The sequence below is a fragment of the Canis aureus genome, chromosome 8 (genome assembly GCF_053574225.1).
Source record: "Canis aureus isolate CA01 chromosome 8, VMU_Caureus_v.1.0, whole genome shotgun sequence".
In the NCBI taxonomy this organism is placed as follows: Eukaryota; Metazoa; Chordata; class Mammalia; order Carnivora; family Canidae; genus Canis; species Canis aureus.
The window spans coordinates 22606297-22628318 of record NC_135618.1 but is presented as its reverse complement, the minus strand read 5'-3'; the positions used below and the strand labels follow the sequence as shown (position 1 = coordinate 22628318).

At 34.8% G+C, this 22022-nt stretch overlaps 1 protein-coding gene across 2 annotated transcripts in view; it reads left to right on the top strand.

Annotated features, from left to right (window-relative positions):
- The window catches only part of ARHGAP29 (Rho GTPase activating protein 29), a 65996-nt gene that overhangs the window by 4459 nt on the left and 39515 nt on the right, over nt 1–22022 (top strand). Inside the window, exons 2-3 of one of the 2 annotated variants that reach the window (XM_077905494.1) lie at nt 839–1075; nt 15413–15547. In XM_077905494.1, the coding sequence (XP_077761620.1) occupies nt 871–1075; nt 15413–15547 (340 nt within the window). In that variant the 5' untranslated portion in view covers nt 839–870. Of the gene's footprint in view, nt 1–838; nt 1076–15406; nt 15548–17155; nt 17281–22022 lie in introns of those variants that run through there. The other variant, XM_077905495.1, reaches the window with a different exon arrangement.

Sequence of the window (22022 nt, the reverse complement as noted above, 5' to 3'; positions counted from 1 at the left end):
AAAAGATTGTGGTTTTACTATACCATCTTAAAATTACCAAAAGTATTGCTCCGATATTCAGACGTTTATTTGTTCAACTAATCAGAATGTATCAGATTGGTGGGTACCCTTAGAACTTGTTTTCGAAAAAGAAATACTCTTGCTGAAACTTGATAATCTAGAATATGTGTGTGTGTATGTATTATTATTGAGAACTAACTGTAATTGAACTTCTTTTATGTGTTCGACACTTCCATACTATTGTCTCTTTTAATGCTTTCAATAATCTCACGAGGTAGGTATTCCCGTTTTATAAGTGAGCATACCAAAATAAAGAGATGATTAACAGCTTGTCAGGACAGACATAGTAAATGATGGAGGGGATTTTGAAAACAGGTCTTTTCTTTTGTTACAGCTCATATTGCATCTTTATTTTTGAAGCTGATGTCATGGAAGTAGAGTGTGTTCTTCCGCCAAGTGACTTTTCAGAACAACTTTTACAATTAAAAAAATTCCGTACCCTAGGAGTTAAGAAGCTATTAAGAGAATGGATTTTGGCAACAAGGCAGATCTGGGTTTTAAGTACCAGTTCATCATTTTTTTAGCTGAGAGTTTGGCAAATGATTTAACCTCCAAAGCTCAGGTTGTTTATTTGTGAAATGAAGGGAATAGTAATTTGGATATAAGAGTTGTCAAGATTACTAGCACTTAATAAATACATTCGTAGTACAGTGTTTGTTGTTGTCCTTAATAGAATACTGAGGTGGGCTATGGGCTGTTTGTGGAAACCTCGTATAATGTTTCCCCAGTTGATGTGGTATTTGCATTTCTCTCTTGTTTTTTCTCCCTTCCACTTAAGGATTTCCGTTTTTCTGACTGTTCTATGGAAGGATGATTGCTCACAAACAGAAAAAGACAAAGAAAAAACGTGTTTTTTCATCAGTTCAACTCTCTACTGATGTTACAACTCCTGAAATGGGGCTCAAGTCTATAAGTTCCAATTCCATTTTTGATCCGGATTACATCAAGGAGTTGGTGAATGATATCAGGAAGTTCTCACATATGTTACTATATTTGAAAGAAGCTATTCTTTCAGGTTTGTCAACTATTTTCTCTTAGCATTCTTATTAGATAGTTTATAAAATTTTAAATGCCAGCCTAGCTACAGATAAATGCATACACAGTAGTTGGAACAGGGTATACTGCTTTAGTTATTTTGTGACTTTCCCCCTCAAATGTTTGGTGTTATGGTGTAAACTATTTTATTATCAGTGATAGTGCAATACTTAATAGAAACGGTAAGTGTGAGGGAACAAGAATATAAAAAACAGAACTCAGTCTTTGGTTCTTTTAGGCCCATTTGACATGGGAGAATTTTAGATCGTTGGGATTTCAACCTTCTCATTAATGGTAACACAGTGCCTTGATTAGCCTTTAATAAGCAGACTAATGTTTATCATTTACATTTTGGAAACTTCTGCCTCAATTCAGTTTTCCATATTGTTCTTAAAACTTAATCTAGAATCACTGCATTTGAGTGAATTTTTTTTTCCTCAAAAATCATACTTAATTCTGTTTGCTGTTCTATAACCTATTCTTCAATTAAGGGATAATCCCTGTCTAGTTAGAAATGGATAATGGAGCACAAGACTCGATTCTTCTAAAGAGCTGCATACATCTTGATTCCCCAACTTGATCTCAGTCCCTGAGTCTTTTTTTTTAGATTTTATTTATTCATGAGAGAGACAGAGAGAGAGAGAGAGAGGCAGAGACACAGGCAGAGGGAGAAGCAGGCTCCATGCAGGGAACCTGACGCGGGACTTGATCCCAGAACTCCAGGATCATGCCCTGGGCCAAAGGCAGTGCTAAACCGCTGAACCACCCAGGCTGCCCAGTCCCTGAGTCTTTTAACTTTTAATTTATATTAAATGTTTTATATTCAAATTTGATGGCAATGATAATAAAGATACAGCCCCCATTCTTTGTGATAAATAATTCATTTCTATATTCATAATGGTAGGTCTGCATGTAGAAAATGAATATTCCTATGACCTCCTTGTGCATCATAGACATAAGAGTTCAATCTTTATTTTCTATGTATATAAGATACATATTCATTTTCTGATCTGTCTTCTAGTAAAAAGACTAAAATCACATCTTGTACTGAATGCTGCTTTCAAGTGTTTATGTCTAACCTAGTGTTCAATTTGAAATGCTCAGAATAACTGGACTTGAATTGTAGCCTCAAATTTTTAGTATTTGAATTTTCCTTAAAGCAATCCTGATTTGTGACTATATATAATATTACTTTAAAAATAAGTTGCCTGTATTCCTGTTCATTTTAATAGCTTAATTTTAAAGTCTAATTATGGTTGATTAAATGGTAATAAAGTTTTCTTTTTATTGTGGAAAGGTATTCTAAGTATATTAAGCATTCTACTGGGAATAAACTTCTTATCAAAATAACACCATCTGCTGTTTATTTTTAAAGAAGTCTAGTTTTAAATAAAGGCTGTTCTTAACTGGGTTGTTTTAAACTTATTTATTTATTTACATATAGTAAAAGTCATCCTTTTTGATATAAGTTCATTAACTGGGCTAATTTTGAAAGTGAAATTTAAAATGATACCTTGAATGAACAAATCATTTACCTCAATTTAGGGTAAAATCTGATTTTCTTTAATGTATCAATTTAAGTAAGTGCTCATTAATATAAATAAGATATTTAGTTACGATTTTTATTTGTTTTTATTTGTTTTCCTCAGGAGATTTATGTCATTTACAAATCCTGATCTTGCATATTTATCCTTTGTCTCACAGATTTAAAATGATAATAATTTAAAACAAGTTGGAAACCTCTTTATCTTCAGTTTTGTCATGTGAATTTCAGTTTGTGAATAGATAATTCAGAGACTAGGAAAGAAGAGGATTGAAAGCTGATCCTAAGTGAGAAAAGAGAAAATTTATAAATAAGATGACAAAAGGAGACTACCCCTTGAGATAAAAGTATGCATATGTAAATATAGTTTTTATGGAAATTTAATATTAAAAATTTATAAAGATATGCCCCTTTATTTTATTTTTTTTAAGATTTTATTTATTTATTCATGATAGTCACAGAGAGAGAGAGAGAGAGAGAGAGGCAGAGACACAGGCAGAGGGAGAAGCAGGCTCCATGCAGGGAGCCCGACGTGGGATTCGATCCCGGGTCTCCAGGATCGCGCCCCGGGCCAAAGGCAGGCGCTAAACCGCTGCGCCACCCAGGGATCCCCGATATGCCCCTTTAAAAACATTTATTCATTTGAGAATAAGAGAACACACACCCGAGGTGGAGGGGGTAGGGGGTCAGAGGGAGTGGGTGAGAGAGTCTTAAGCTGACTCCCTGCTGAGCACAGAGCCCCATGCAGGGCTTGATCTCATGACCCTGGGATCATAACCTGAACCAAAATCAAGAGTTAGACTCTTAACCAACTGAGCCACCCAGGTGCTTCAAGACATTCTTTTTATAAGAAAACCAGTGCTTCAAAATTTTAATATTGCTAATAATAGAAGTTTGCCATTTATGGCTGGTAAATTCATTTTAAAAATGTAAAAACCATCTTTTGGATAACCAACTCTCATTCGTAAGCCATGACCAGAGATTTTTCATTATTTACCCTTGGATTGATTTTAATATTTGGTTCTTCAGTCGGAGATAAAAGTATATATATGTATGATATCTCAAATCTTGGATTTTTTTATACTATTTTTTTAATTCTTTTTTTTCTTTTTAAGATTTTATTTATTTATTCATGAGAGACACACAGAGAGGCAGAGACATAGGCAGAGGGAGAAGCAGGCTCCATGCAGGGAGCCTGACATGGGACTCGATTTCGGGTCTCCAGGATCACGTCCTGAGCCAAAGGCAGTGCTAAACCACTGAGCCACCCGGGCTGCCCACATATCTTGGATTTAACAATAATTTGTTTTCTGTCTTTGGATCATTATTATTAAAATCTGGAGGGTAGCCCCAGTGGCGCAGCAGCCCGGGGTGTGATCCTGGAGTCCCGGGATCAAGTCCCACGTTGGGCTCCCTGAAGGGAGCCTGCTTCTCCCTCTGCTTGTGTCTCTGCCTCTCTCTCTTTCTCTATGTCTCTATGAATAAATAAATAAAATCTTTAAAAAAATAAAAAATAAAATCTGGAAATTTACTAATTTTGCACTGATAGAACCTTTTTTATTTGTTTTTCTTTAACAAGGGAATATGTATAAACATCTAAATTAACCTCAATATAAATAATAAGAATACTATATAATAATATGCTTGGGTTTAATTTTGATCATGAATTTCAGCTTGTTAGAGTATCAGACTATTCCTTAATAAAGTTATAAGAATCACACAAGATAGAATCTTCAGGAAACTAGGTAAAAAGTTTAAAATTCTGTAATTATTTGAGATAGTATTGTTGTTATATGTTTCTATCAATTAGATGTAGGCTATACTTTTGTCTTCTGGGTATTGAGAACTTTCCCTGCACATCTGGTATTCTTTACTATTACCCTGGTCATAAACTGACCAGACAGAAAAGAGCTATTTCACTGTTTTTCTTTTGGAGTGAGGAAGCCTTGGCAGTGGCCTTGCCAGTATTGTATCTTTTGCTTCATTGAAAGGAAGGATGCCAGATTTTTGACATTGTTTAGTACCCTTTCATTCATGTCAGTTGGCTGTTATAAAGTGAAAAACTTAGCTTTTAGGAATTTAGAATATAGGTATACAGTTAAATCACTTTTGGTATAATCTGAATACCTTTTTCTTTATATATGTTACCTGTCATGAGGCAGTGATGTGCAAAATCACTTAAATATTGCTTTAGTTTCAATCATACTTTTGAGGCTAGGTTTAGATAAATAGCTTAGTGATTGGTTTATAGCCACATTTTCATTTTCTTGAACTAGTTATAGAAATGATACTTAGTTATATATGGTGCTTTGCATTTCACAGAGTACTTTTACATACAAATAGCATTTAATCACAGAGTTCCCACAAAGGTACTTTTAGCTCCATTTTACAGATGAGTTGTATATATAACCTAGATTGTGTAATTTCATGAGCCTCTTATTGCTATATAGTGGTTTCATACGGAATCCAGAGGTTATAAATGCAGAATGATGTGTTCTTTACATGCTATCTCAACTGCTTCACATGGCAGGTACTTTAAAAAAATACTGCTCAGTGTTCATTATTTCATCAGCCAATTCCCTTTTTGATGGGGATTATCTAGACCTGCATTATTCAGTATGCTAATATCGAAATATGTGGCTATTTAAATTTAATTAAAATAAAAGTTCAGCTCTTCAGTTGTAGTACCCACATTTCAAGTGCTTATTAGCCATATGTGGCTAGTGACTACCATTTTGGATAGTGAAGGTATAAATATTTACATCATTGCAGAAATTTCTGTTGGACAGAGCATTAAAAGAAACCTAGAAAAAGTTGTAACTGGAGCAAATTTAAGAAAATTTTACTTAGAAATAGGAACTTTGGGGTCTGCATGGAATCCCCTTAAATTGCCTTTAGAGTACAGAGCTTTCATGCCATTTTTTGATTAGAACCAGCAGATCAGTTTCCAGCCAGGTTATATAAATTGATAAAATCAGTAGTAATGGAGGCAGAAAGAGCTCTGAAAAGAAATCACATTATCTAGGTTCTAGGCCTTATTCTGCTACTGACTGGTTTTGGAATATGGCTTAAATCAGTTAATGATTTAAGAATGAGGTGCTATACCAGATACTACCAGTTTTATAATTCTGTGATTCAAAATTCGATTGGAGTTGGAGATTCTACATTGTTCTGAATATCGAGAGTTCAGAGCTGGAGAAGACAGCCAAGTATTTGTTTTCCAACTATATATAATGCATTTTATTTTTTTTAAAGATTTATTTATTTTAGAAAGAGAGAGAGCAGGCATGTGACCAGGGTGAGGGGTGCAGGGAGAGGGCGAGAGAAAGAGACAATCTTAAGCAGACTCCTTGCTAAGTGCAGAGCCCCACAGGGGTTCAGTCATGACCTGAGCCAAAGTCCAGAGATGGACACTCAACTGACTGAGCCACCCAGGTGCCCCTTATATAATGCATTTTAGAGGACATCTGCATTCTACTAGTCTATAGGATTTTTTAAATGTAAGTTTTATGATAACTTTCTAAAACGTAGTATTTGTGAAAATTTTCCAAGTGAGTCTAATGTAAAGTTTATATTGCCATAGCTGTTGAGGAACTGATTAGAGAAAATAAGTGTCTACTAAAGAGCTCTGTGGTAACAGGTAAAGTAGGTATGTTTGTGTGGGCTCTTATTTACAAATAAAATGGAGAGTTTAATGTGGGACATTAGATGACTGAAAACTCATGCTTTGATAGCATAACTGATAGAGCTTGTTGATTCCCTGTCCCTTTTTATTTCCAAGAGGAGGTTACCCTGTAGTCTTGTATTAAGTAGCACATATGGAATTTGAAGTTTTAGATTTCTATCCAGTGTCATTAAGATGCATTAGGAATAATTACAGAGCCAAATTTTACATTTTATTTTAAAATGCTGAAGGCATTCTATTATGGATATACATCTATGTTTAAATATAACACTAGCAGATTAACATATGTGCTATATGAATACCACTTCAGGTTTCTGGTTGTCTCCCTGAGGAATAAGATGTTCTTAATTCCAAAGAACAAATTCATAAGTATTCTTATAGTTCACACAATAATCTTAAATTCTGCAACATATCTCCTCACTTCAGGTAGAACACCATTCAAGGAGGCTTAACACTTGGGAATTTGAAAGGTTTGAGGCTTTTTAATTGGGCTAGAAAGAATAGTGCAAATTACTTAAGCTTTCTGGTCCTCAGTGCTTGAAAGTATCCATTGCTGGTGTAAATATATTTTAAGGAAAATTGGTAGTTTATCTAATACACTATTCTAAAACTGGAATAAAAGTTTTAATAAAAGTTTACTGTCGTGACAGTAGTGCCTTGTTTTTGTTTCGTTCATTAAATAGGCTAGCAAGAAAGATAAAACTCTGGTATCAGTTTCAGATAAAGTTCTCTAATTTAAAAAAAAAAAGCTTTCTGGGGCAGCCCGGGTGGCTCAGTGGTTTAGCGCCGCCTTCGGCCCAGGGCCTGATCCTGGAGACCCAGGATCAAGTCCCACATTGGGCTCTCTTCATGGGGCCTCCTTCTCCCTCTGTCTGTGTGTCTGCCTGTGTCTCTGCGCCTCTCTCCCTCCCTCCCTCTCTCTCTCTCTCATGAATAAATAAAAATCTTTTAAAAAAAAGCTTTCTGATTTGAGTGTATCCCTTTTATTTTGTGAAAACATAACTGAATCTTGTAAGTGATAGCTCTGATGAATTTGTCTAGGTTCTAAATTTGGCAGAACTATAGTCAGAAGAGGTATGTTAACTTTGTAAAGCACTTTTTGTTGAGTTGAAGAAGTTAAATAAAAAGTTTAATGCCATTAAATAGTATGTTCTATTGTGAGAGGGAAGTTCTGCATAAATCTTCAGTCTTAATTGAAATCCTATCTTGTTGATTAACTCCGTTTTCCCCAGGTGAATATATAGGAGGATGTGCAAATTTATTTCAGACAAATTTCAGTAGAGTTAATTTTACCATTGATGAATATTAATTAACTTTCATCCTCTATATTGTGCCAAAAATTTTGTGAAATATTAGAAACATTATGTTGCTAGTCTCAGATAGTCCTCCTGCTGTGTTCTTTTAGAAGTAAACCTCTCCAGAAGTGATTTCTAATGGATACCACTTAGGAGAAGTTCAGGTAAATGTTGATAGGTTATGACTTAGAAATGAATCTTTGAGGAATGAAGTATGAAATACAGGTAGCTCATTTATGACATGTATGCTATTTCCTAGGAGACTGCTTTGTTCTTTTTACTTGTCTAGAATGGTTTACATAATTTAACACCATTTATAATAGTAATTGGCATATTTGATTAGAAGTTAAAGCCTGTTAAATCACAGACTGCACAGTACCTGTCATTAAGCTGTATCTTCTTTAATCATGTTAACATATCATAGTGATTAAAAGCACAAATTCTAGAGTGAGAACACCTAAGGTGGAATCCTCATTCTGGCACTTGCTGGTTGTATATAGCCTTGAACAAGTTACTTATCTTTTCAGGGCCTCAGTTTCTACATCTGTTGGAAGGAGATAATACCTACATCCCTGGGATGTTGTGAAGATTAGAGTACATATATGTAAAGCTCTTAGAATAAGTGTTTTAAAATGTCAGCTATTGTTATTTTTACAGTCCCCAAGTGGCTGGATAAAGAAAGCTGTGGTTCAGACTTTGCTCTTATCCTATAAATTCAGAAATCATTACAGCAAAAAAAAAAAAAAAAGGAGTTTCCTAGTGATAAGTTCTGAAACTTATTTTCCTCCTTGTTTTTGTTGCTTTCCCAAAGGGGTTAAGTTAAATTAACAAGACTCATTTAAAAAATTATTGTCAGGTTTTTAAAATCAAGGAAAACACCATGGTTTTTTCATTTATTTACTTAAGCATTTCCATGAAGTGTTTTCAATATAAACACTGTGGTATTGTGTTAATGCATGAGAACCAAAAAGTGGAGCTGACTAATCTGTTTTCACTTGATAAGCTGAATGAAACAAAATAAATGGCACAAATGAGTGAAACAATAAATTAAAATTCAGATTACCATATTACAGGGATAGTAGATAAACAAACAAACATTGGGATACAGTAGTTTTACTCTTTTAGATAACAGTATTAAGCTTTTGGCTGAACATTATAATTGCATATGTAATACCTTTGTGGTATAAATTTCATTGCATTTACAATATGGACACTATAAAACTTAAAAATGATCTTGTATTTAGTTATATGACTACTATAACTTGGTAAGTATAAAAATATCTTTATTAAATATATCCTTTATTAAAACTTTATTTCCAATTAATTTACTAATTTAGATTTTATGTATAAAATGAAACTGAAACTTAACTTTAATATATCTTTTTCATTAGCCAAAATATTGTGGGACTTTGCTGTATGTGTACTTGTTGAGTGTAATTCTGTGTGAGACAAATCTATTACCAAAAGTATTTAGTTTGGCTTACAGATTTGCTAGAAATAATAGCTGTTTATATATAATAAGTCTGTAAAGCAGTTTTGCTAATTTATTTGATAATCACAACTACACAAAGTAGAACAGGTGTTCTTACTAACTCTGTTCTATAAATGATAAATCTGAGATAAGAGAAACTAAGAGTTGTATATTTCAAGATCATTTCAAGGAAGTAGAGGATAAGCATTAGTACCCAAATTTCTTAATCTAAATCTATTCTTTTCTCTCTCTCTTTTTTAAGATTTTGTTTATTTGAGGGGCACCTGGGTGGCTCAGTGGTTGAGCATCTGCTTTTGACTTGGGCTGCAATCCCGGGATCCTGAGATCAAATCCTGCATCAGGCTCCCCATGAGGAGCCTGCTTCTCCCTCTGTGTCTCTGCCTCTCTGTGTCTCTCATGAATAAATAAATAAAATATTTTTTTAAAAAGATTTTATTTATTTGAGAGAGAGAGAGAGCACAAGGAGGAGGGAGGAGCAGGCTAGGCTCCCCACTAGCAGGGAGCCCGACATGGGGCTTCATCCCAGGAGCCTGGGATCATGACCTCAGCTGAAGGCAGATGCTTAACTGAGCTATGCTGACACCCCTTTTTTCTTTTCTTCCTCTTTTTTTTTTTTTTTTTTTTTTGAGTAGGCTCCATGCCCAGTGCGGGGCTTGAACTCAGAACTCTGAAATCAAGGTCACATGCTCTGCCCACTGAGCCAGCCAGGTGCCCCTAGATCTGTTTTCTATCACACCAGTCAGCCACTTAGAGCTTTCTTCTGTATTAAGGAAGAACAGTTACTAACTCATTTGATTGCTGATTGCTACTATTGTTCGGTAGAGTGGAGTGGGAAGATTATTTAGTATTGGTTAGAGAGCTGCTTAAACTCCTTTAACCTTTTTATAAGTGTATCAGATTGCCTCTTAAACTGCACAAAAGTTTAAGAGGCTTTTGCTTCATAAAAATAATTTGAAGTAGCTTTAGCCTATTATATTGGAAAAGAACATTTGGTAAACACGGAACATTTTCTTACCACTTATAAAACATAATTAAGGGCTTGCTAATTTATAAAGTACCATATGAAGCAGTATCAGGATATACTGATATTCTAGTAGTTGACTCATCTAACTCAGGAAAGTTTATGAATCTGTAATTAACATTTTTAAATTGGGAATTGGAATTATTAATAGGGTAATTTGATATACTTCTGAAATTCATTACTAAATAATTCAGTTACTGTTTTTTACTATTTTTACTTGAGACAACTTCAATATCTGTTTATAAAGGCTTCTGTATAGGAAAAAAAGAATTTCAAGTTGATGAAACATTTATATTAACAGTTACTGGAATGTTTTGCAGTGTTTGTTTTTTCTAAGAAGATTTTATTTATTGGAGAGGTTTTTTTTTTTTTAAAGATTTTATTTATTTGAGAGAGAGCATGCACAAAGTGGGGAGGGGAGCGTCAGAGGGAGAGGAAGAAGCAGGCTCCCCTCAGAGCAGAGAGCCCAGGCATGAGGCTCCATCTCAGGACCCCAAGATCATGATCTGAGTGGAAAGCAGACACTCAATTTACTAAGCCACCCAGGCACACTTTTCAGTGATTTTTAAGAATCCCATAGCAAGGAATCTCAAGACCTTTTACACTGTTAAAAATTATCAAGGATCCTGAAGGTTTTTGTTTATATGGGCTGTATCTGTTTACTATTTACTGTGTTAGAAATTAAAACTAAGAAAATTGAAAAACATATAATAGTTCTGAAATATATTTAACTGCACATATTTAATTTTCTTGAAAAGGCCAGAATTTATTACCTTGGTTTATTTAGGCACTTAAGCCATTAGTATTTTGTAGTTCCATCTTAATGCCCAGTACAGATTTTGAATATTGATGGTTGTTGTGCACTCAAAAAATCAAGCTCTTTCGACCTGAGACTTTAAAATAAGGCAGAGTGGCAGCCCGGGTGGCTCAGCGGTTTAGCGCTGCCTTCAGCCCAGGGTGTGATCCTGGGGACCCGGGATCGAGTCCACATCAGGCTCCCTGCATGGAGCCTGCTTCTCCCTCTGCCTGTGTCTCTGCCCCCCTCTCTCTCTCTGTCTCTCATGAATAAATAAATAAAATCTTAAAAAATAAAATAAGGCAAAGTATTATTATAGAATTCCCCAGGTGTATTAATATTTGTAGATTTTATTGTGAAACATCAGAATACAGAAGAATAGAGATAACGGACTTTCTCTTTTTTAAGACTAATGTAAGTTAAGGTTTTAAAAATAGTACAGTACAATTCTATGATATTAAGTAATCAGTCAACCTTGGTTTTATAAGTAGGCCAAAGGATCACCATTAACATTACCATTATTTTGTTTTATAAATATATATACACACACATGTATATATTAAACAGTAGACTTCGTTTATGTTACTTTTTTACAGCTATTCAAGCTATATTAATTTCCAGAACTTCTTTTTTATTTCAAAGCTACTAGGTTCCATTTCAGACTTAACCTTTGTTATTAAACTAGTTCTGCTAATGCATTAACTAAAATAGCTGTAAACATTTGTGAAGGGCTTACTATGTTTTGGCCACTGTTCCAATTGCATTTTGTGTTTTAACTCATTGAATTCGACAATCCTATGAAGTAACTACTATTATCTTCCTTTTACAGGTGAGGAAATAGGCACACAGAGGTTAAGTAACTCACCCAAGGTTTATGAATCATGGAACTTAAATTCAAATTTAGGCAGTTTGATTTTAGAGATAATGCTTTAACCAACCACCAAGCTATATTGTCTCAACTAAGTAAACCTGAGCAAACTAATATCGACAATTCTAAAATAGATGATCTAGATAGTGATCATTTAAGATAATTCTTTAAAATCCATAGCACAGGGATCCCTGGGTGGCGCAGCGGTTTAGCGCGCCTGCCTTTGGCCCAGGGCGCGATCCTGGAGACTCGGGATCGAATCCCACGTCGGGCTCCCAGTGCATGGAGCCTGCTTCTCCCTCTGCCTATGTCTCTGCCTCTCTCTCTCTCTCTCTGTGTGACTATCATAAAATAAAATAAAAAAAATTAAAAAAAATAAAATAAAATCCATAGCACATTTTCTCTATGAATTAAAAAAATTATAAATGAATTTTTAAATTATAAAAGTAATACATATTTATGGACAAAAATTCCAAAAGTACATAAAATTTCTAATATCTCTTACCCATTTGTATTTCATTTTTTTATTTTTTTATTTTTATTTTATTTCTAAAGATTTTACTTATTTATTCATGAGAGGCATAGAGAGAGAGGCAGAGACACAGGCAGAGGGAGAAGCAGGCTCCACGCAAAGAGCCCGATGTGGGACTTGATCCTGGGACTCTAGGATCACGCCCCGGCCCGAAGGCAGGTACTAAACCACTGAGCCACCCAGGGATCCCCTAGACTTTATTTTTAGAACAGGTTTTGATTTACAGAGAAATTGAGAAGGTATTACAGAGAGTTCCCAATATTCTTATATACATTTTTAAAATTTATTAACATCTTAAGATTAGTATGGTACATGTGTTAGTTAATGAACCAATATTTGATAATAATGATACATTATTACTGATTAAAGCCCATAGTTTTATTTATATTTCCATAAATTGTTCCTAATGTCCCTTTTCTAGGATCCTATCATATTATATTTAATTCTCATGTCTCCTCAGGGCCTCTTTGCTTGTGATCATTTCTCAGACTTAGCTCATTTTTGATGACCCTGACAGTTTAAGGAGTACTGGTTAGGAATTTTGTAGGATGAATCTTTATTAGAATTTGTTTGATGTTTTTCTCATGATTAGATTGGGATATTGGGAGGAAAATAACAGATATAAGTGCCATTTTCATCATGAGTCCTATCAAGAATAACACTAGAAACATGATATGTCACTATTAATGTCGACCTTGATCACCTGTCTTAATAAAGTATACTTTAAAGTTACTCATTTTGTCCCCCTTTCTCTACTATACTCTTTGGAAGAAAGTCATTATATGTATGCTCCACCTCCTTGAGGACAGTATATCTCTGTAAATTATTTGGCATTCTTCTATACAAGAGATTTGTCGCTTTTCCTCCACTTACTAATTTATTCAGTCATTTATTTGTGTCAGTATGTACTCATGGATATTTTCTTTATACTTTGAATTTTAATCTAGTACTACTTTATTTGTTGTTCAAATTGTTCTAGCTTTAGCCATTTAGAGCTATTTAAGCTGGCTCCTGTGTACCCTTGACATACCTTATTCAGTACGAGGGTTAGTTTTTTCTTAGCTCTTACTTTCTGGCTCTTCTAGATGTGCCTAACTCATCCTGTATGTTTTCTGCCCCAGTCCTAGAATCATCCATTTCCCTCAGGGGCCTTGGTTCCTTTTACTAGAGAATGATAGAAGAAACCAAACTCAGAGTGGTTACATGTGCTTCTTGCTACTGTGTGTCATTTCTTTTAGGCCCTTTCACCAGACAGAGCAAAGAGATATATGTGTGTATACTAACCTGTGTAAATACAACATATCTGTAAATATTTCGATATGTAACCACCTGTGTCTGTATTAAGCTAAACATGAATTCTTACTGAAGTGTCCAACTGTAACCTACCACAATTATGAATCATTATAGCCTTCCCCTCCTGTTTATTTGTAAATTTCTACTCTAACAGTGAGATCCTGGCTCCCACCATCCACCATCCATTTACAGTTTTTCAATTCCAGTGAATACGTTCTAGCAACATCAGAATTGTTAACCTGAACCCTCATTGAAAACATTTTATCAACTAGAGTATAGTACTTTCATATAGCATTTCCTTTGCTTTTTAGTTTTATAGACCTCTCATTTCCAAGGTTGCTTCAGCCAGCACCTATTCTTCTATATTTCTGTTGTTAAAATTCTTTGGATGAATGAGTCACATTTTCTTCTGAAAGCACTTACATTCTCTCTGCTTCCATCACCCTCTAAACTGTTCTTCTTTGCCTCTTCCTGGAGTACTCTTTGCCTTAATATACTCAGCTCCCCACCTTGTCTACACCTTTTTTTCCCCCACCTCTGGATAGTATGGTTAATGAACAGCATATTTGACAGATAATGGTAGAATTTTTCATCTTTGTCTTTTTATGCCAAAGACTTTTTCTTTCTAATGGTTATCTTTTCAACATTTCTGAAAAAAATTAATTGTATAATTATAAGCTGACACTCTATTTTAAAAAAATTTTTTTAAAGATTTATTTATCTATTCATGAGACACAGACTGAGAGAGAGAGAGGCAGAGACACAGACAGAGAGAGAAGCAGGCTCCCTGCGCCCCCCCCCCCCCCCATGTGGGACTCCATCCTGGATCCCAGGATCACTACCTGAGCCAAAGGCAGGTGCCCAACCACTGAGCCATCCAGAGGTCCCAAAAAATGGTTTTTGTTTGTTTTTCAATCTGTTGTGGGGGAGGCAGTGTAACATTAAGAGCATGGTTTCTGGTTTCTAGAAATATATTCTCTTGAGTTCAAATTCTGGCCCCATAGTTTAGTAACTTGGTGAACTTAGGTGTGCCTCAATTTTCTCATCTGTATAATGGATATTTTAAATCTACCTCTCTAATAAGATTGATGTGAAAGTTAATAGAATATTATCTTTTAAGTTCTTTTAACAGTGCCTACTACATAGGAAGCATTTAACAAATGTTAACTATTATGAAACACTAATGCTCTGTGTAAGGTTACAGAAAGAAAAATAACATCAGAGTGTTGTATTTAAGGTACTTGCTTTTCGAGGACTACTAGTGGAGTTTTAAAGTCAAGGTGTTTATACTTTTTTATTTACCTAGGATGGTGATCCAGGAATATGCCTGTTGTGCTGGCGGGAGGAGTAGCACTCCTCTTTTCACTTGCTTAGAGCTTTTTGGTTTGGATGATAAAGTATATAGCCACCTTATTTCCGGAGTTATAAAATCCCATATGCTGGTATCTGACTAAAGTCGGTATAAATGAGTGGAGCAGCCTGGGAGTAGACAGGGAGGGACTGGAAAGGAAGGCACAATCTTGAAAGCATATTTAAACTGGGAAAACTGAAAAAATATAGGGCTCTATTGACCATAACTGTGAAATCCTTGCTGACTTTAAAATTATTATAGATTTTTTGAAGGCCGTATAAATTGTATAATACTAATTGCAATGGTGAAAATACAAGTGAACATATAGTAGGCAAAAATTGTGAGTCTACTGCTTCTTGAAGTGTGTTTCAAAATGGACTTACATAGTTTGCATTCCTGAAACTTAGTTGAGGAAACAAATAAATTTTTTTTTCCTTTAAGACTGTTTTAAAGAAGTCATTCATATACGTCTGGACGAACTTCTTCGTGTTTTAAAATCTGTAATGAATAAACATCAGAACCTCAATTCTGTTGATCTTCATAATGCTGCAGAAATGCTTACTGCAAAAGTAAAAGGTAAGAAAGATGTATAAAAGTGGGTTGGTGTGGGGGAAAAGCATCTAAGTAATACTTGGTGTATAATGACTATCGTCCTACCTCCCCATATGGCATTGGTATATATCAATAGGAATTATGTATACTTTGATATGTTGATATTCCCACTAGATCACACCTGAAACTCTCTTCCTTTCAAAAATTAAAACTTCATCTGGCAGGACGCAGTTTAAAAATAGTAACTGAAATAAACTAAATAACTGGCATTTAAAATTTTTGAGTTTTTTGAAAGAGTACACTCTCTTTTGAAGTAGGTTTTTAGTGTAAAAATGTCTTTGTTTTGTGAGGACAGTTGGTGCTGGAAAATTGTCATTTGTAGTGACTCTGCTTAAAGAAGGGAGCCAAATAGAGAAAAAGACTTAAACTTTTTTTAATGTGAAAAAAATGAAACTAAAATTACATATGGATATACACACATATATGTATATTACATGTACTAAAGTATCAAGAATTGGGAGTTGTCCTCTAATGAAGTAACTTGCCATCCAAAATTATTTTATTAGAATCTGTTATTCCAGACTGCAGTGTATAAGGAGGATTGAGGGCAAAGGGAGTATTTGAGAAGAATGAGGCAGGGAGTTCAGCCAGAGATCATTAGAAATAAGGGGCTGGGTGTGGGGTGACAGTCTGATCTAAGAAGCTGGAGTGTGGTAGAGGTGGAACATAGTTGTTATGGAAGAGGGGTTGAATGTTGGTTTGATGAAACCTAGGACAAGTTAAATGTTGAGGATTAATGTGAAGTTTGGAGTTGAAGATGAGAACTTGAGAGCTGTTGGTATATATGTGGTAATGGAACAAGATGGCACCAACTCAGAGTATGCAGAGTAAATGTAGGTGGAGTATGAGATCCCAGGAACAGAGAAAAAATAGAGGAGCCTGGGAAACACCTAAGAAATAGATGGTTTGAAGAAGATGTCATGAAATTTTAAAAGCTCAAGGTTCTAAGTTGTGATCGCCAATGTTAAATGTCCCTGATAAGTAATCGTAATTCAAGCACTGTAACTATAGAAAGTGACTCACACCATGGGTTGAATAAAGAAAGGAAAGGATTCTTTGGGGAGGGGAATTACCTATTCTGAGTCTCAAAGGTCAGGTGGGCATTTCCTGGGTTAGGGTACGTTGGGGATTGTGATGCAGAGCATTTGTGTAAGAAATCTGGATGTGAAGAACATGATGGAATTGAAAAAAACTCCTATCTAGAGAAGGCAAAGGGCAAGTGTCAAGCGATGAGGCAGGGGGAGAAAATAGTGTTGTTAATAAAATAATGGTCCATATACCTGAGAACCACTTCCTCTGCTTTTTGACATAGACTTATTGTGTTTGTGTGGTTCTCTCTCTTTTTTCCCCCTGTATGTCAAATACTGAAAAACATGTAGATGGCTTTAAGTGGGAAAAATGGATAGTTCTGTTGTGATTTTTTAGAATGTGCTTAGTAACCAAATTTGTTTTTAAATAGACTGTTTATAAGTGCCATTTAACTTAACTTAGATAGGGAAATTTGCGTCTATAGATAGTAAAATTTCCATGCTTAGAAATAGCGACCACAGTTCATTCAATTGTTGTCAGTAGCTATTGTGTGCAGTCAGGATGTCCTGGGGAAGGAGTGTGCCTGTGTATAGTTGGTGTCCACATTCCAGAAACAGACTTGAAGAAAGTGGCCTCACAGCTGCCTTGGAGATCTTTTCTCCTTTGAGGTAAAGCTATCTTTTGAATATTATCTCCCACTGTGGCTGTCTTTACCTTTGGGATTATTGTTACGATTTTACTTTTGTGTTGGGTGAAACTTAAAAGATTACTTTTGTTGTTCCTAAACTTACTCTGTTTCTGTGAAACTCCATGAAACTAGAAAATTTAAGAAATTGTCTTTTCCTTGGTGTAAGTTTATGTTTTTAAATAAAACCTTTCTTCCTTACTCTTAATGTCGAGGACATCTAAGTGAAGGGAGTTTAATAATAAAAAATATTCAGTGATCTGAAAAATTGAGGTCAAATTAGAGCTTATTTAGTTTTTTCTTCTAATGATAATTTAATTTTCAAACCCTGGAAAAGCAAGGTAGAGGTAGAAACCATTTTTGAATCTCTATTCTATGGCAATCTAGATGTTCACATAGGCTGTCTCTCTTAACATTTTCAGAAAACCTGTAAAAGTGCATTTTTATTTGTATTTCAAAGAGGGAAACTTAAAGAAAAAAAGCTGTTATACTTTAGGATCAGAAAGCTGTCAGGAGTATGGAGATCATTTTGTGTCTTAAAGCCCTGTTTACATGTTAAAAAAAATGACATGACTTGCTTTGGACATCTTAACTGCTGATGCATTTGGCAAATATACCACACCATATAAAAAAAAAAAAAACATATACAGAATGACTTTAGAGTCAGGGAGGTATAATCTTGTTTGTGCTACTACAGGTATGAATGCATAATGTCTGTCTACTTCCTATGCATAATAAATGCATTGGAATAAAATTGAAATCTTTGACTCTTCTAATTTTTACCTTGGAATTTACCTTTTGATAACTTTAAAAGGAAATTTGAAAGCTTTAAATTAAATTAAGAACTTTAAAAGAAAAAGCTTTTCCCCATTCATTCTAGTAGTGATTTGTATTTCCTGTGTCTCCTCCTGTTTCCACGCAGGAAGTTCAGTCTGACAAAATATTTGCAATATGGTAAGAGAGATACAGCTTACTTTTGAAGTAGATAAAAGACATCTTCAGCACTCAGTAATTTATTATGTACTTAAGTATTTGTGTTTTCACTATTTACAATTATTTTGGTCAATCTTATTTGTAATTTAATACGACCATTTATTGAGGCTTTTCGTGATCTGTATTTTAATCTATATTTAAAAATTGACAAGAAAAACAAGCTTTAATTATGCATCTAAAATTGTAGAAGCCAAAAAAATAAATAAATAAATAAAATTGTAGAAGCCTCATGACGTCTTTCTGTTTTAAAGACTTAATTTTTTAATAGGCAATAGTTTGAAATGGTTTAGGATGCAAATGGCATAAAAGTGAAGTGTCTTTCCTAGCTCAGATGCTTTGTTACCCTCTACCTAGATAAGCAGCAACTATTACTGGTTTTTTGTGTGTCTTTCTAGAGACATATTATGCATATATAAGCAACATATGTTCTTTTTTTTTTTTTACTCTCCTCTTTACACAAATTGGTAGCATTCTGCTCCTTGCTCATTGTTCGAACTTATGTCTATACATAAAGGTTCCTTAATTCTTTTGTTGTGAGTTCTATTTTTTTCAAAGCTGCAAGGTTATCTGTTACGCTCATGTGCTATAATTTATTTAACCAGTTCACTAATGGATATTTGGATTATTTGCATTTTTCTTTCTGTTACAAATAATGCTTCGATGAATAGCCATGTTCATTTGTATTTATATTTTTTATATTGCTAAATACCCTCTGCAGTGGTTCTGTAGTTCTGATAGCAGCGCTGAAAAGGCTGATTTTACTGTATCTTTGCCAACAGAACTGGTTACCAAGCTTTGTTACCCAGTCTGATAGTAAAAATTGGCATCTCAGTGTAGATTGATTTGCATTTCCCTCATTTTGAGTGCAGTTGAGTATCTTTTCATATGTTTTAGAGCCATTTGTACATTCTTTTATGTGAATTGTCCCTTTACACACTTTGTTTTTGATGGTCAGTCTTTTTTTTTCTAGTACTGATTTGTAGAAACTCTGTGTAGGTGAAATTAACTCTTAATCTTCAATATAAGTTGTAAATTTTCTTTATCTTTTGATTTGCTTATGACATTTTATTTTTACATTTAAATTTATCAGTCTTTTTTATGCTTCTTGGATTTTAGGTATTAAGAAGGACTTTCCCATTCTGAGATTATAATAGCATTCTCCAGTGTGTTTTCATTTAATGTTTTCATGATGTCATTTATTAACTTTAAGTCCTTGATATGTTCTGGAATGTCTACATGTCTAACTTATTTATCAAATAATTCATTTTTTCCTCACTGATCTAAAATGCCATTTTAAAAAAAAATTTTTTTTTAATTTTTATTTATTTATGATAGTCACAGAGAGAGAAAGAGAGAGAGGCAGAGACACAGGCAGAGGGAGAAGCAGGCTCCATGCACCGGGAGCCTGACGTGGGATTCGATCCCGGGTCTCCAGGATCGCGCCCTGGGCCAAAGGCAGGCGCCAAACCACTGCGCCACCCAGGGATCCCTAAAATGCCATTTTTATCATAAATATGCTAAACTGTCATTTATATCTATTTTGGACCTTATTCTGTTCCATTGATTTGTTTAGTCATGTGCCAATACTACACTATCTTTATTGTAGTCATATAGTATGTTTTAGTATCTGGTAGGGGTAGCTCTTTCTGTTACTCTTTTTGTTTAAGATTTTATTTTTCCCTCAGGACTTTTGAATTGGCTTATCTAGTTCCAAAAAATTGGCTTATCTATTGGTGTTTTGAGGATGATGAGTAAAATTTGTAAACTTAAATTTATAAATTAAAGAAAAGTTACATATTTAGCCTTTCTGAGAATATAGTATGCATTTCATTTCCTAGTTATTTTTGTGTTTCTTAGAAGCAACTTAAAGTTTTCATTTTGTAAGTCTTACTGCTTTTTGTTTGTTTTTTCCCCAAGGCCTGTGGTGAAAATTTGCCTACATTATATCTTTTAACTCTAGTTTGCAAACTGTGGGCCCTGATTTATGACATTACACTAGTAGATTGTGGAGAATAGAAAAGAAAAATCAGAATGCAACATTCATTCTATAAGATCTAAGGATGCTTTGAAACTTCATAGGTCTTAACTAATAACTGTTATGTATATGGTATATTTGGTCATGATATATGTATTTCTTACTGAAGGTTGTGGTCAAAAAAGTTCGAAACTCACTAATAGATGGTATGTATGAAAGGTATTTGTGTGATTTCTTAAAGAGATACTAAAAGTGTGTTAGCGCTTATTGTTGTGACTTAATAGAGAGCCCAAGGGAGGTAATTCTTTAAACCTTGAGCAAAATTTTGATGCAATTTTGAAGAATGGCTAATAGGGAGAAGAGAGTGGAGACAGAGACACCAATTAGCAGGTTGTTAAATAATCCAGACTACGGATAAAATGTGGCCTTTTGAACGAAATGGCAGTGGGAATAGAAAGGAAGAAAAAATATTTTAGAGGCATTTTGAAAGGAAAGATAATGAGCTAAGGAATGTATGGAAAAGAGTAAGTTTGCAGAACAGAGTAGAAGGGAGGGGGTGAGTTCAATTAGGACATTTTGAGGTTGTAATGGATAGATTGTGGGTGGGGAAGGAATATATCAAACAGACCATTGGAAATGTGGATCTCTAGCTCAGAGGTTAGAACTGGACAGGTAGTTCAAGGATTCATTTCCTTCAAAGGCATGAAAGTGGGTAAGGTTCTGTGGGGTAATGTATAGAGAAGAAAGCCAAAGAGAACCCCAGGCTGGGTGGGAACCTGCATAAAGTAAAATTGTCGATAGATACACAGCACATGAGCATACATTCATGTTACTACCTATCAAGCACTGTACTCTAGGTGGTTTACATTTGTTTTCTCAATCGTATCTTTCAATAATACACCATTTTACAGATAAAGAAATTGCACTGAGGTGATACTTCCAGAATACTACAGGAAGTGGTAGGAGGTTAGATTCGAACTCAGGTCTGAAACTCTGAAGTCCTACTTCTTCTAGTTACTGTAACTCATTGCTTCTAAGAGTGCAGAATACTTCAAGATGGAAGAAAGTGGTGAATATTTGTAGTGATAATAGCAGACATTATTAAGCAAGTATTTACTGTATGCCAGACACTGTTAAACTCTACATGGATTATCCCATTAATCCTCACAGCAAATTTTTCAGGTTAGTAACTATTATTCTGTCAACTTCTATTTTGCACTAAGGAAGCTGGGACATAGAGAGGTTTGTCCAAGGCTGCATATATATTAAATGGTAGAGCTGGAGTTGTAGAGTGCACAAGTAGGATGCAAACTTAGAAGAAAAAAGGCCTCCAAGTTTGACTAATAGGTTTTTGTTGGCAGTGTTGTTCGGTGTTTTTTTTTTTTTTTTTTTTTTTTCAATTTATTTATGATAGTCACACAGAGAGAGAGAGAGGCAGAGACACAGGCAGAGGGAGAAGCAGGCTCCATGCACCGGGAGCCTGATGTGGGACTCGATCCTGGGTCTCCAGGATCGCACCCTGGGCCAAAGGCAGGCGCTAAACCACTGCGCCACCCAGGGATCCCCTGTTCGGTGGTTTTGAGTGAAAATAATAACTAACATTCATTGAGCATTTTCTTTGTAACAGGCTCTGTTCTAAATTCATTCAGTTTTTATAACAGTTCTCAAAATACATATTGTTGTCCCCACTTTATAAATTAGGAGACTGAGGCACAGAGCAGTTACATTAAGTTCCTAGTAGGAGACAGAGTTAGGAT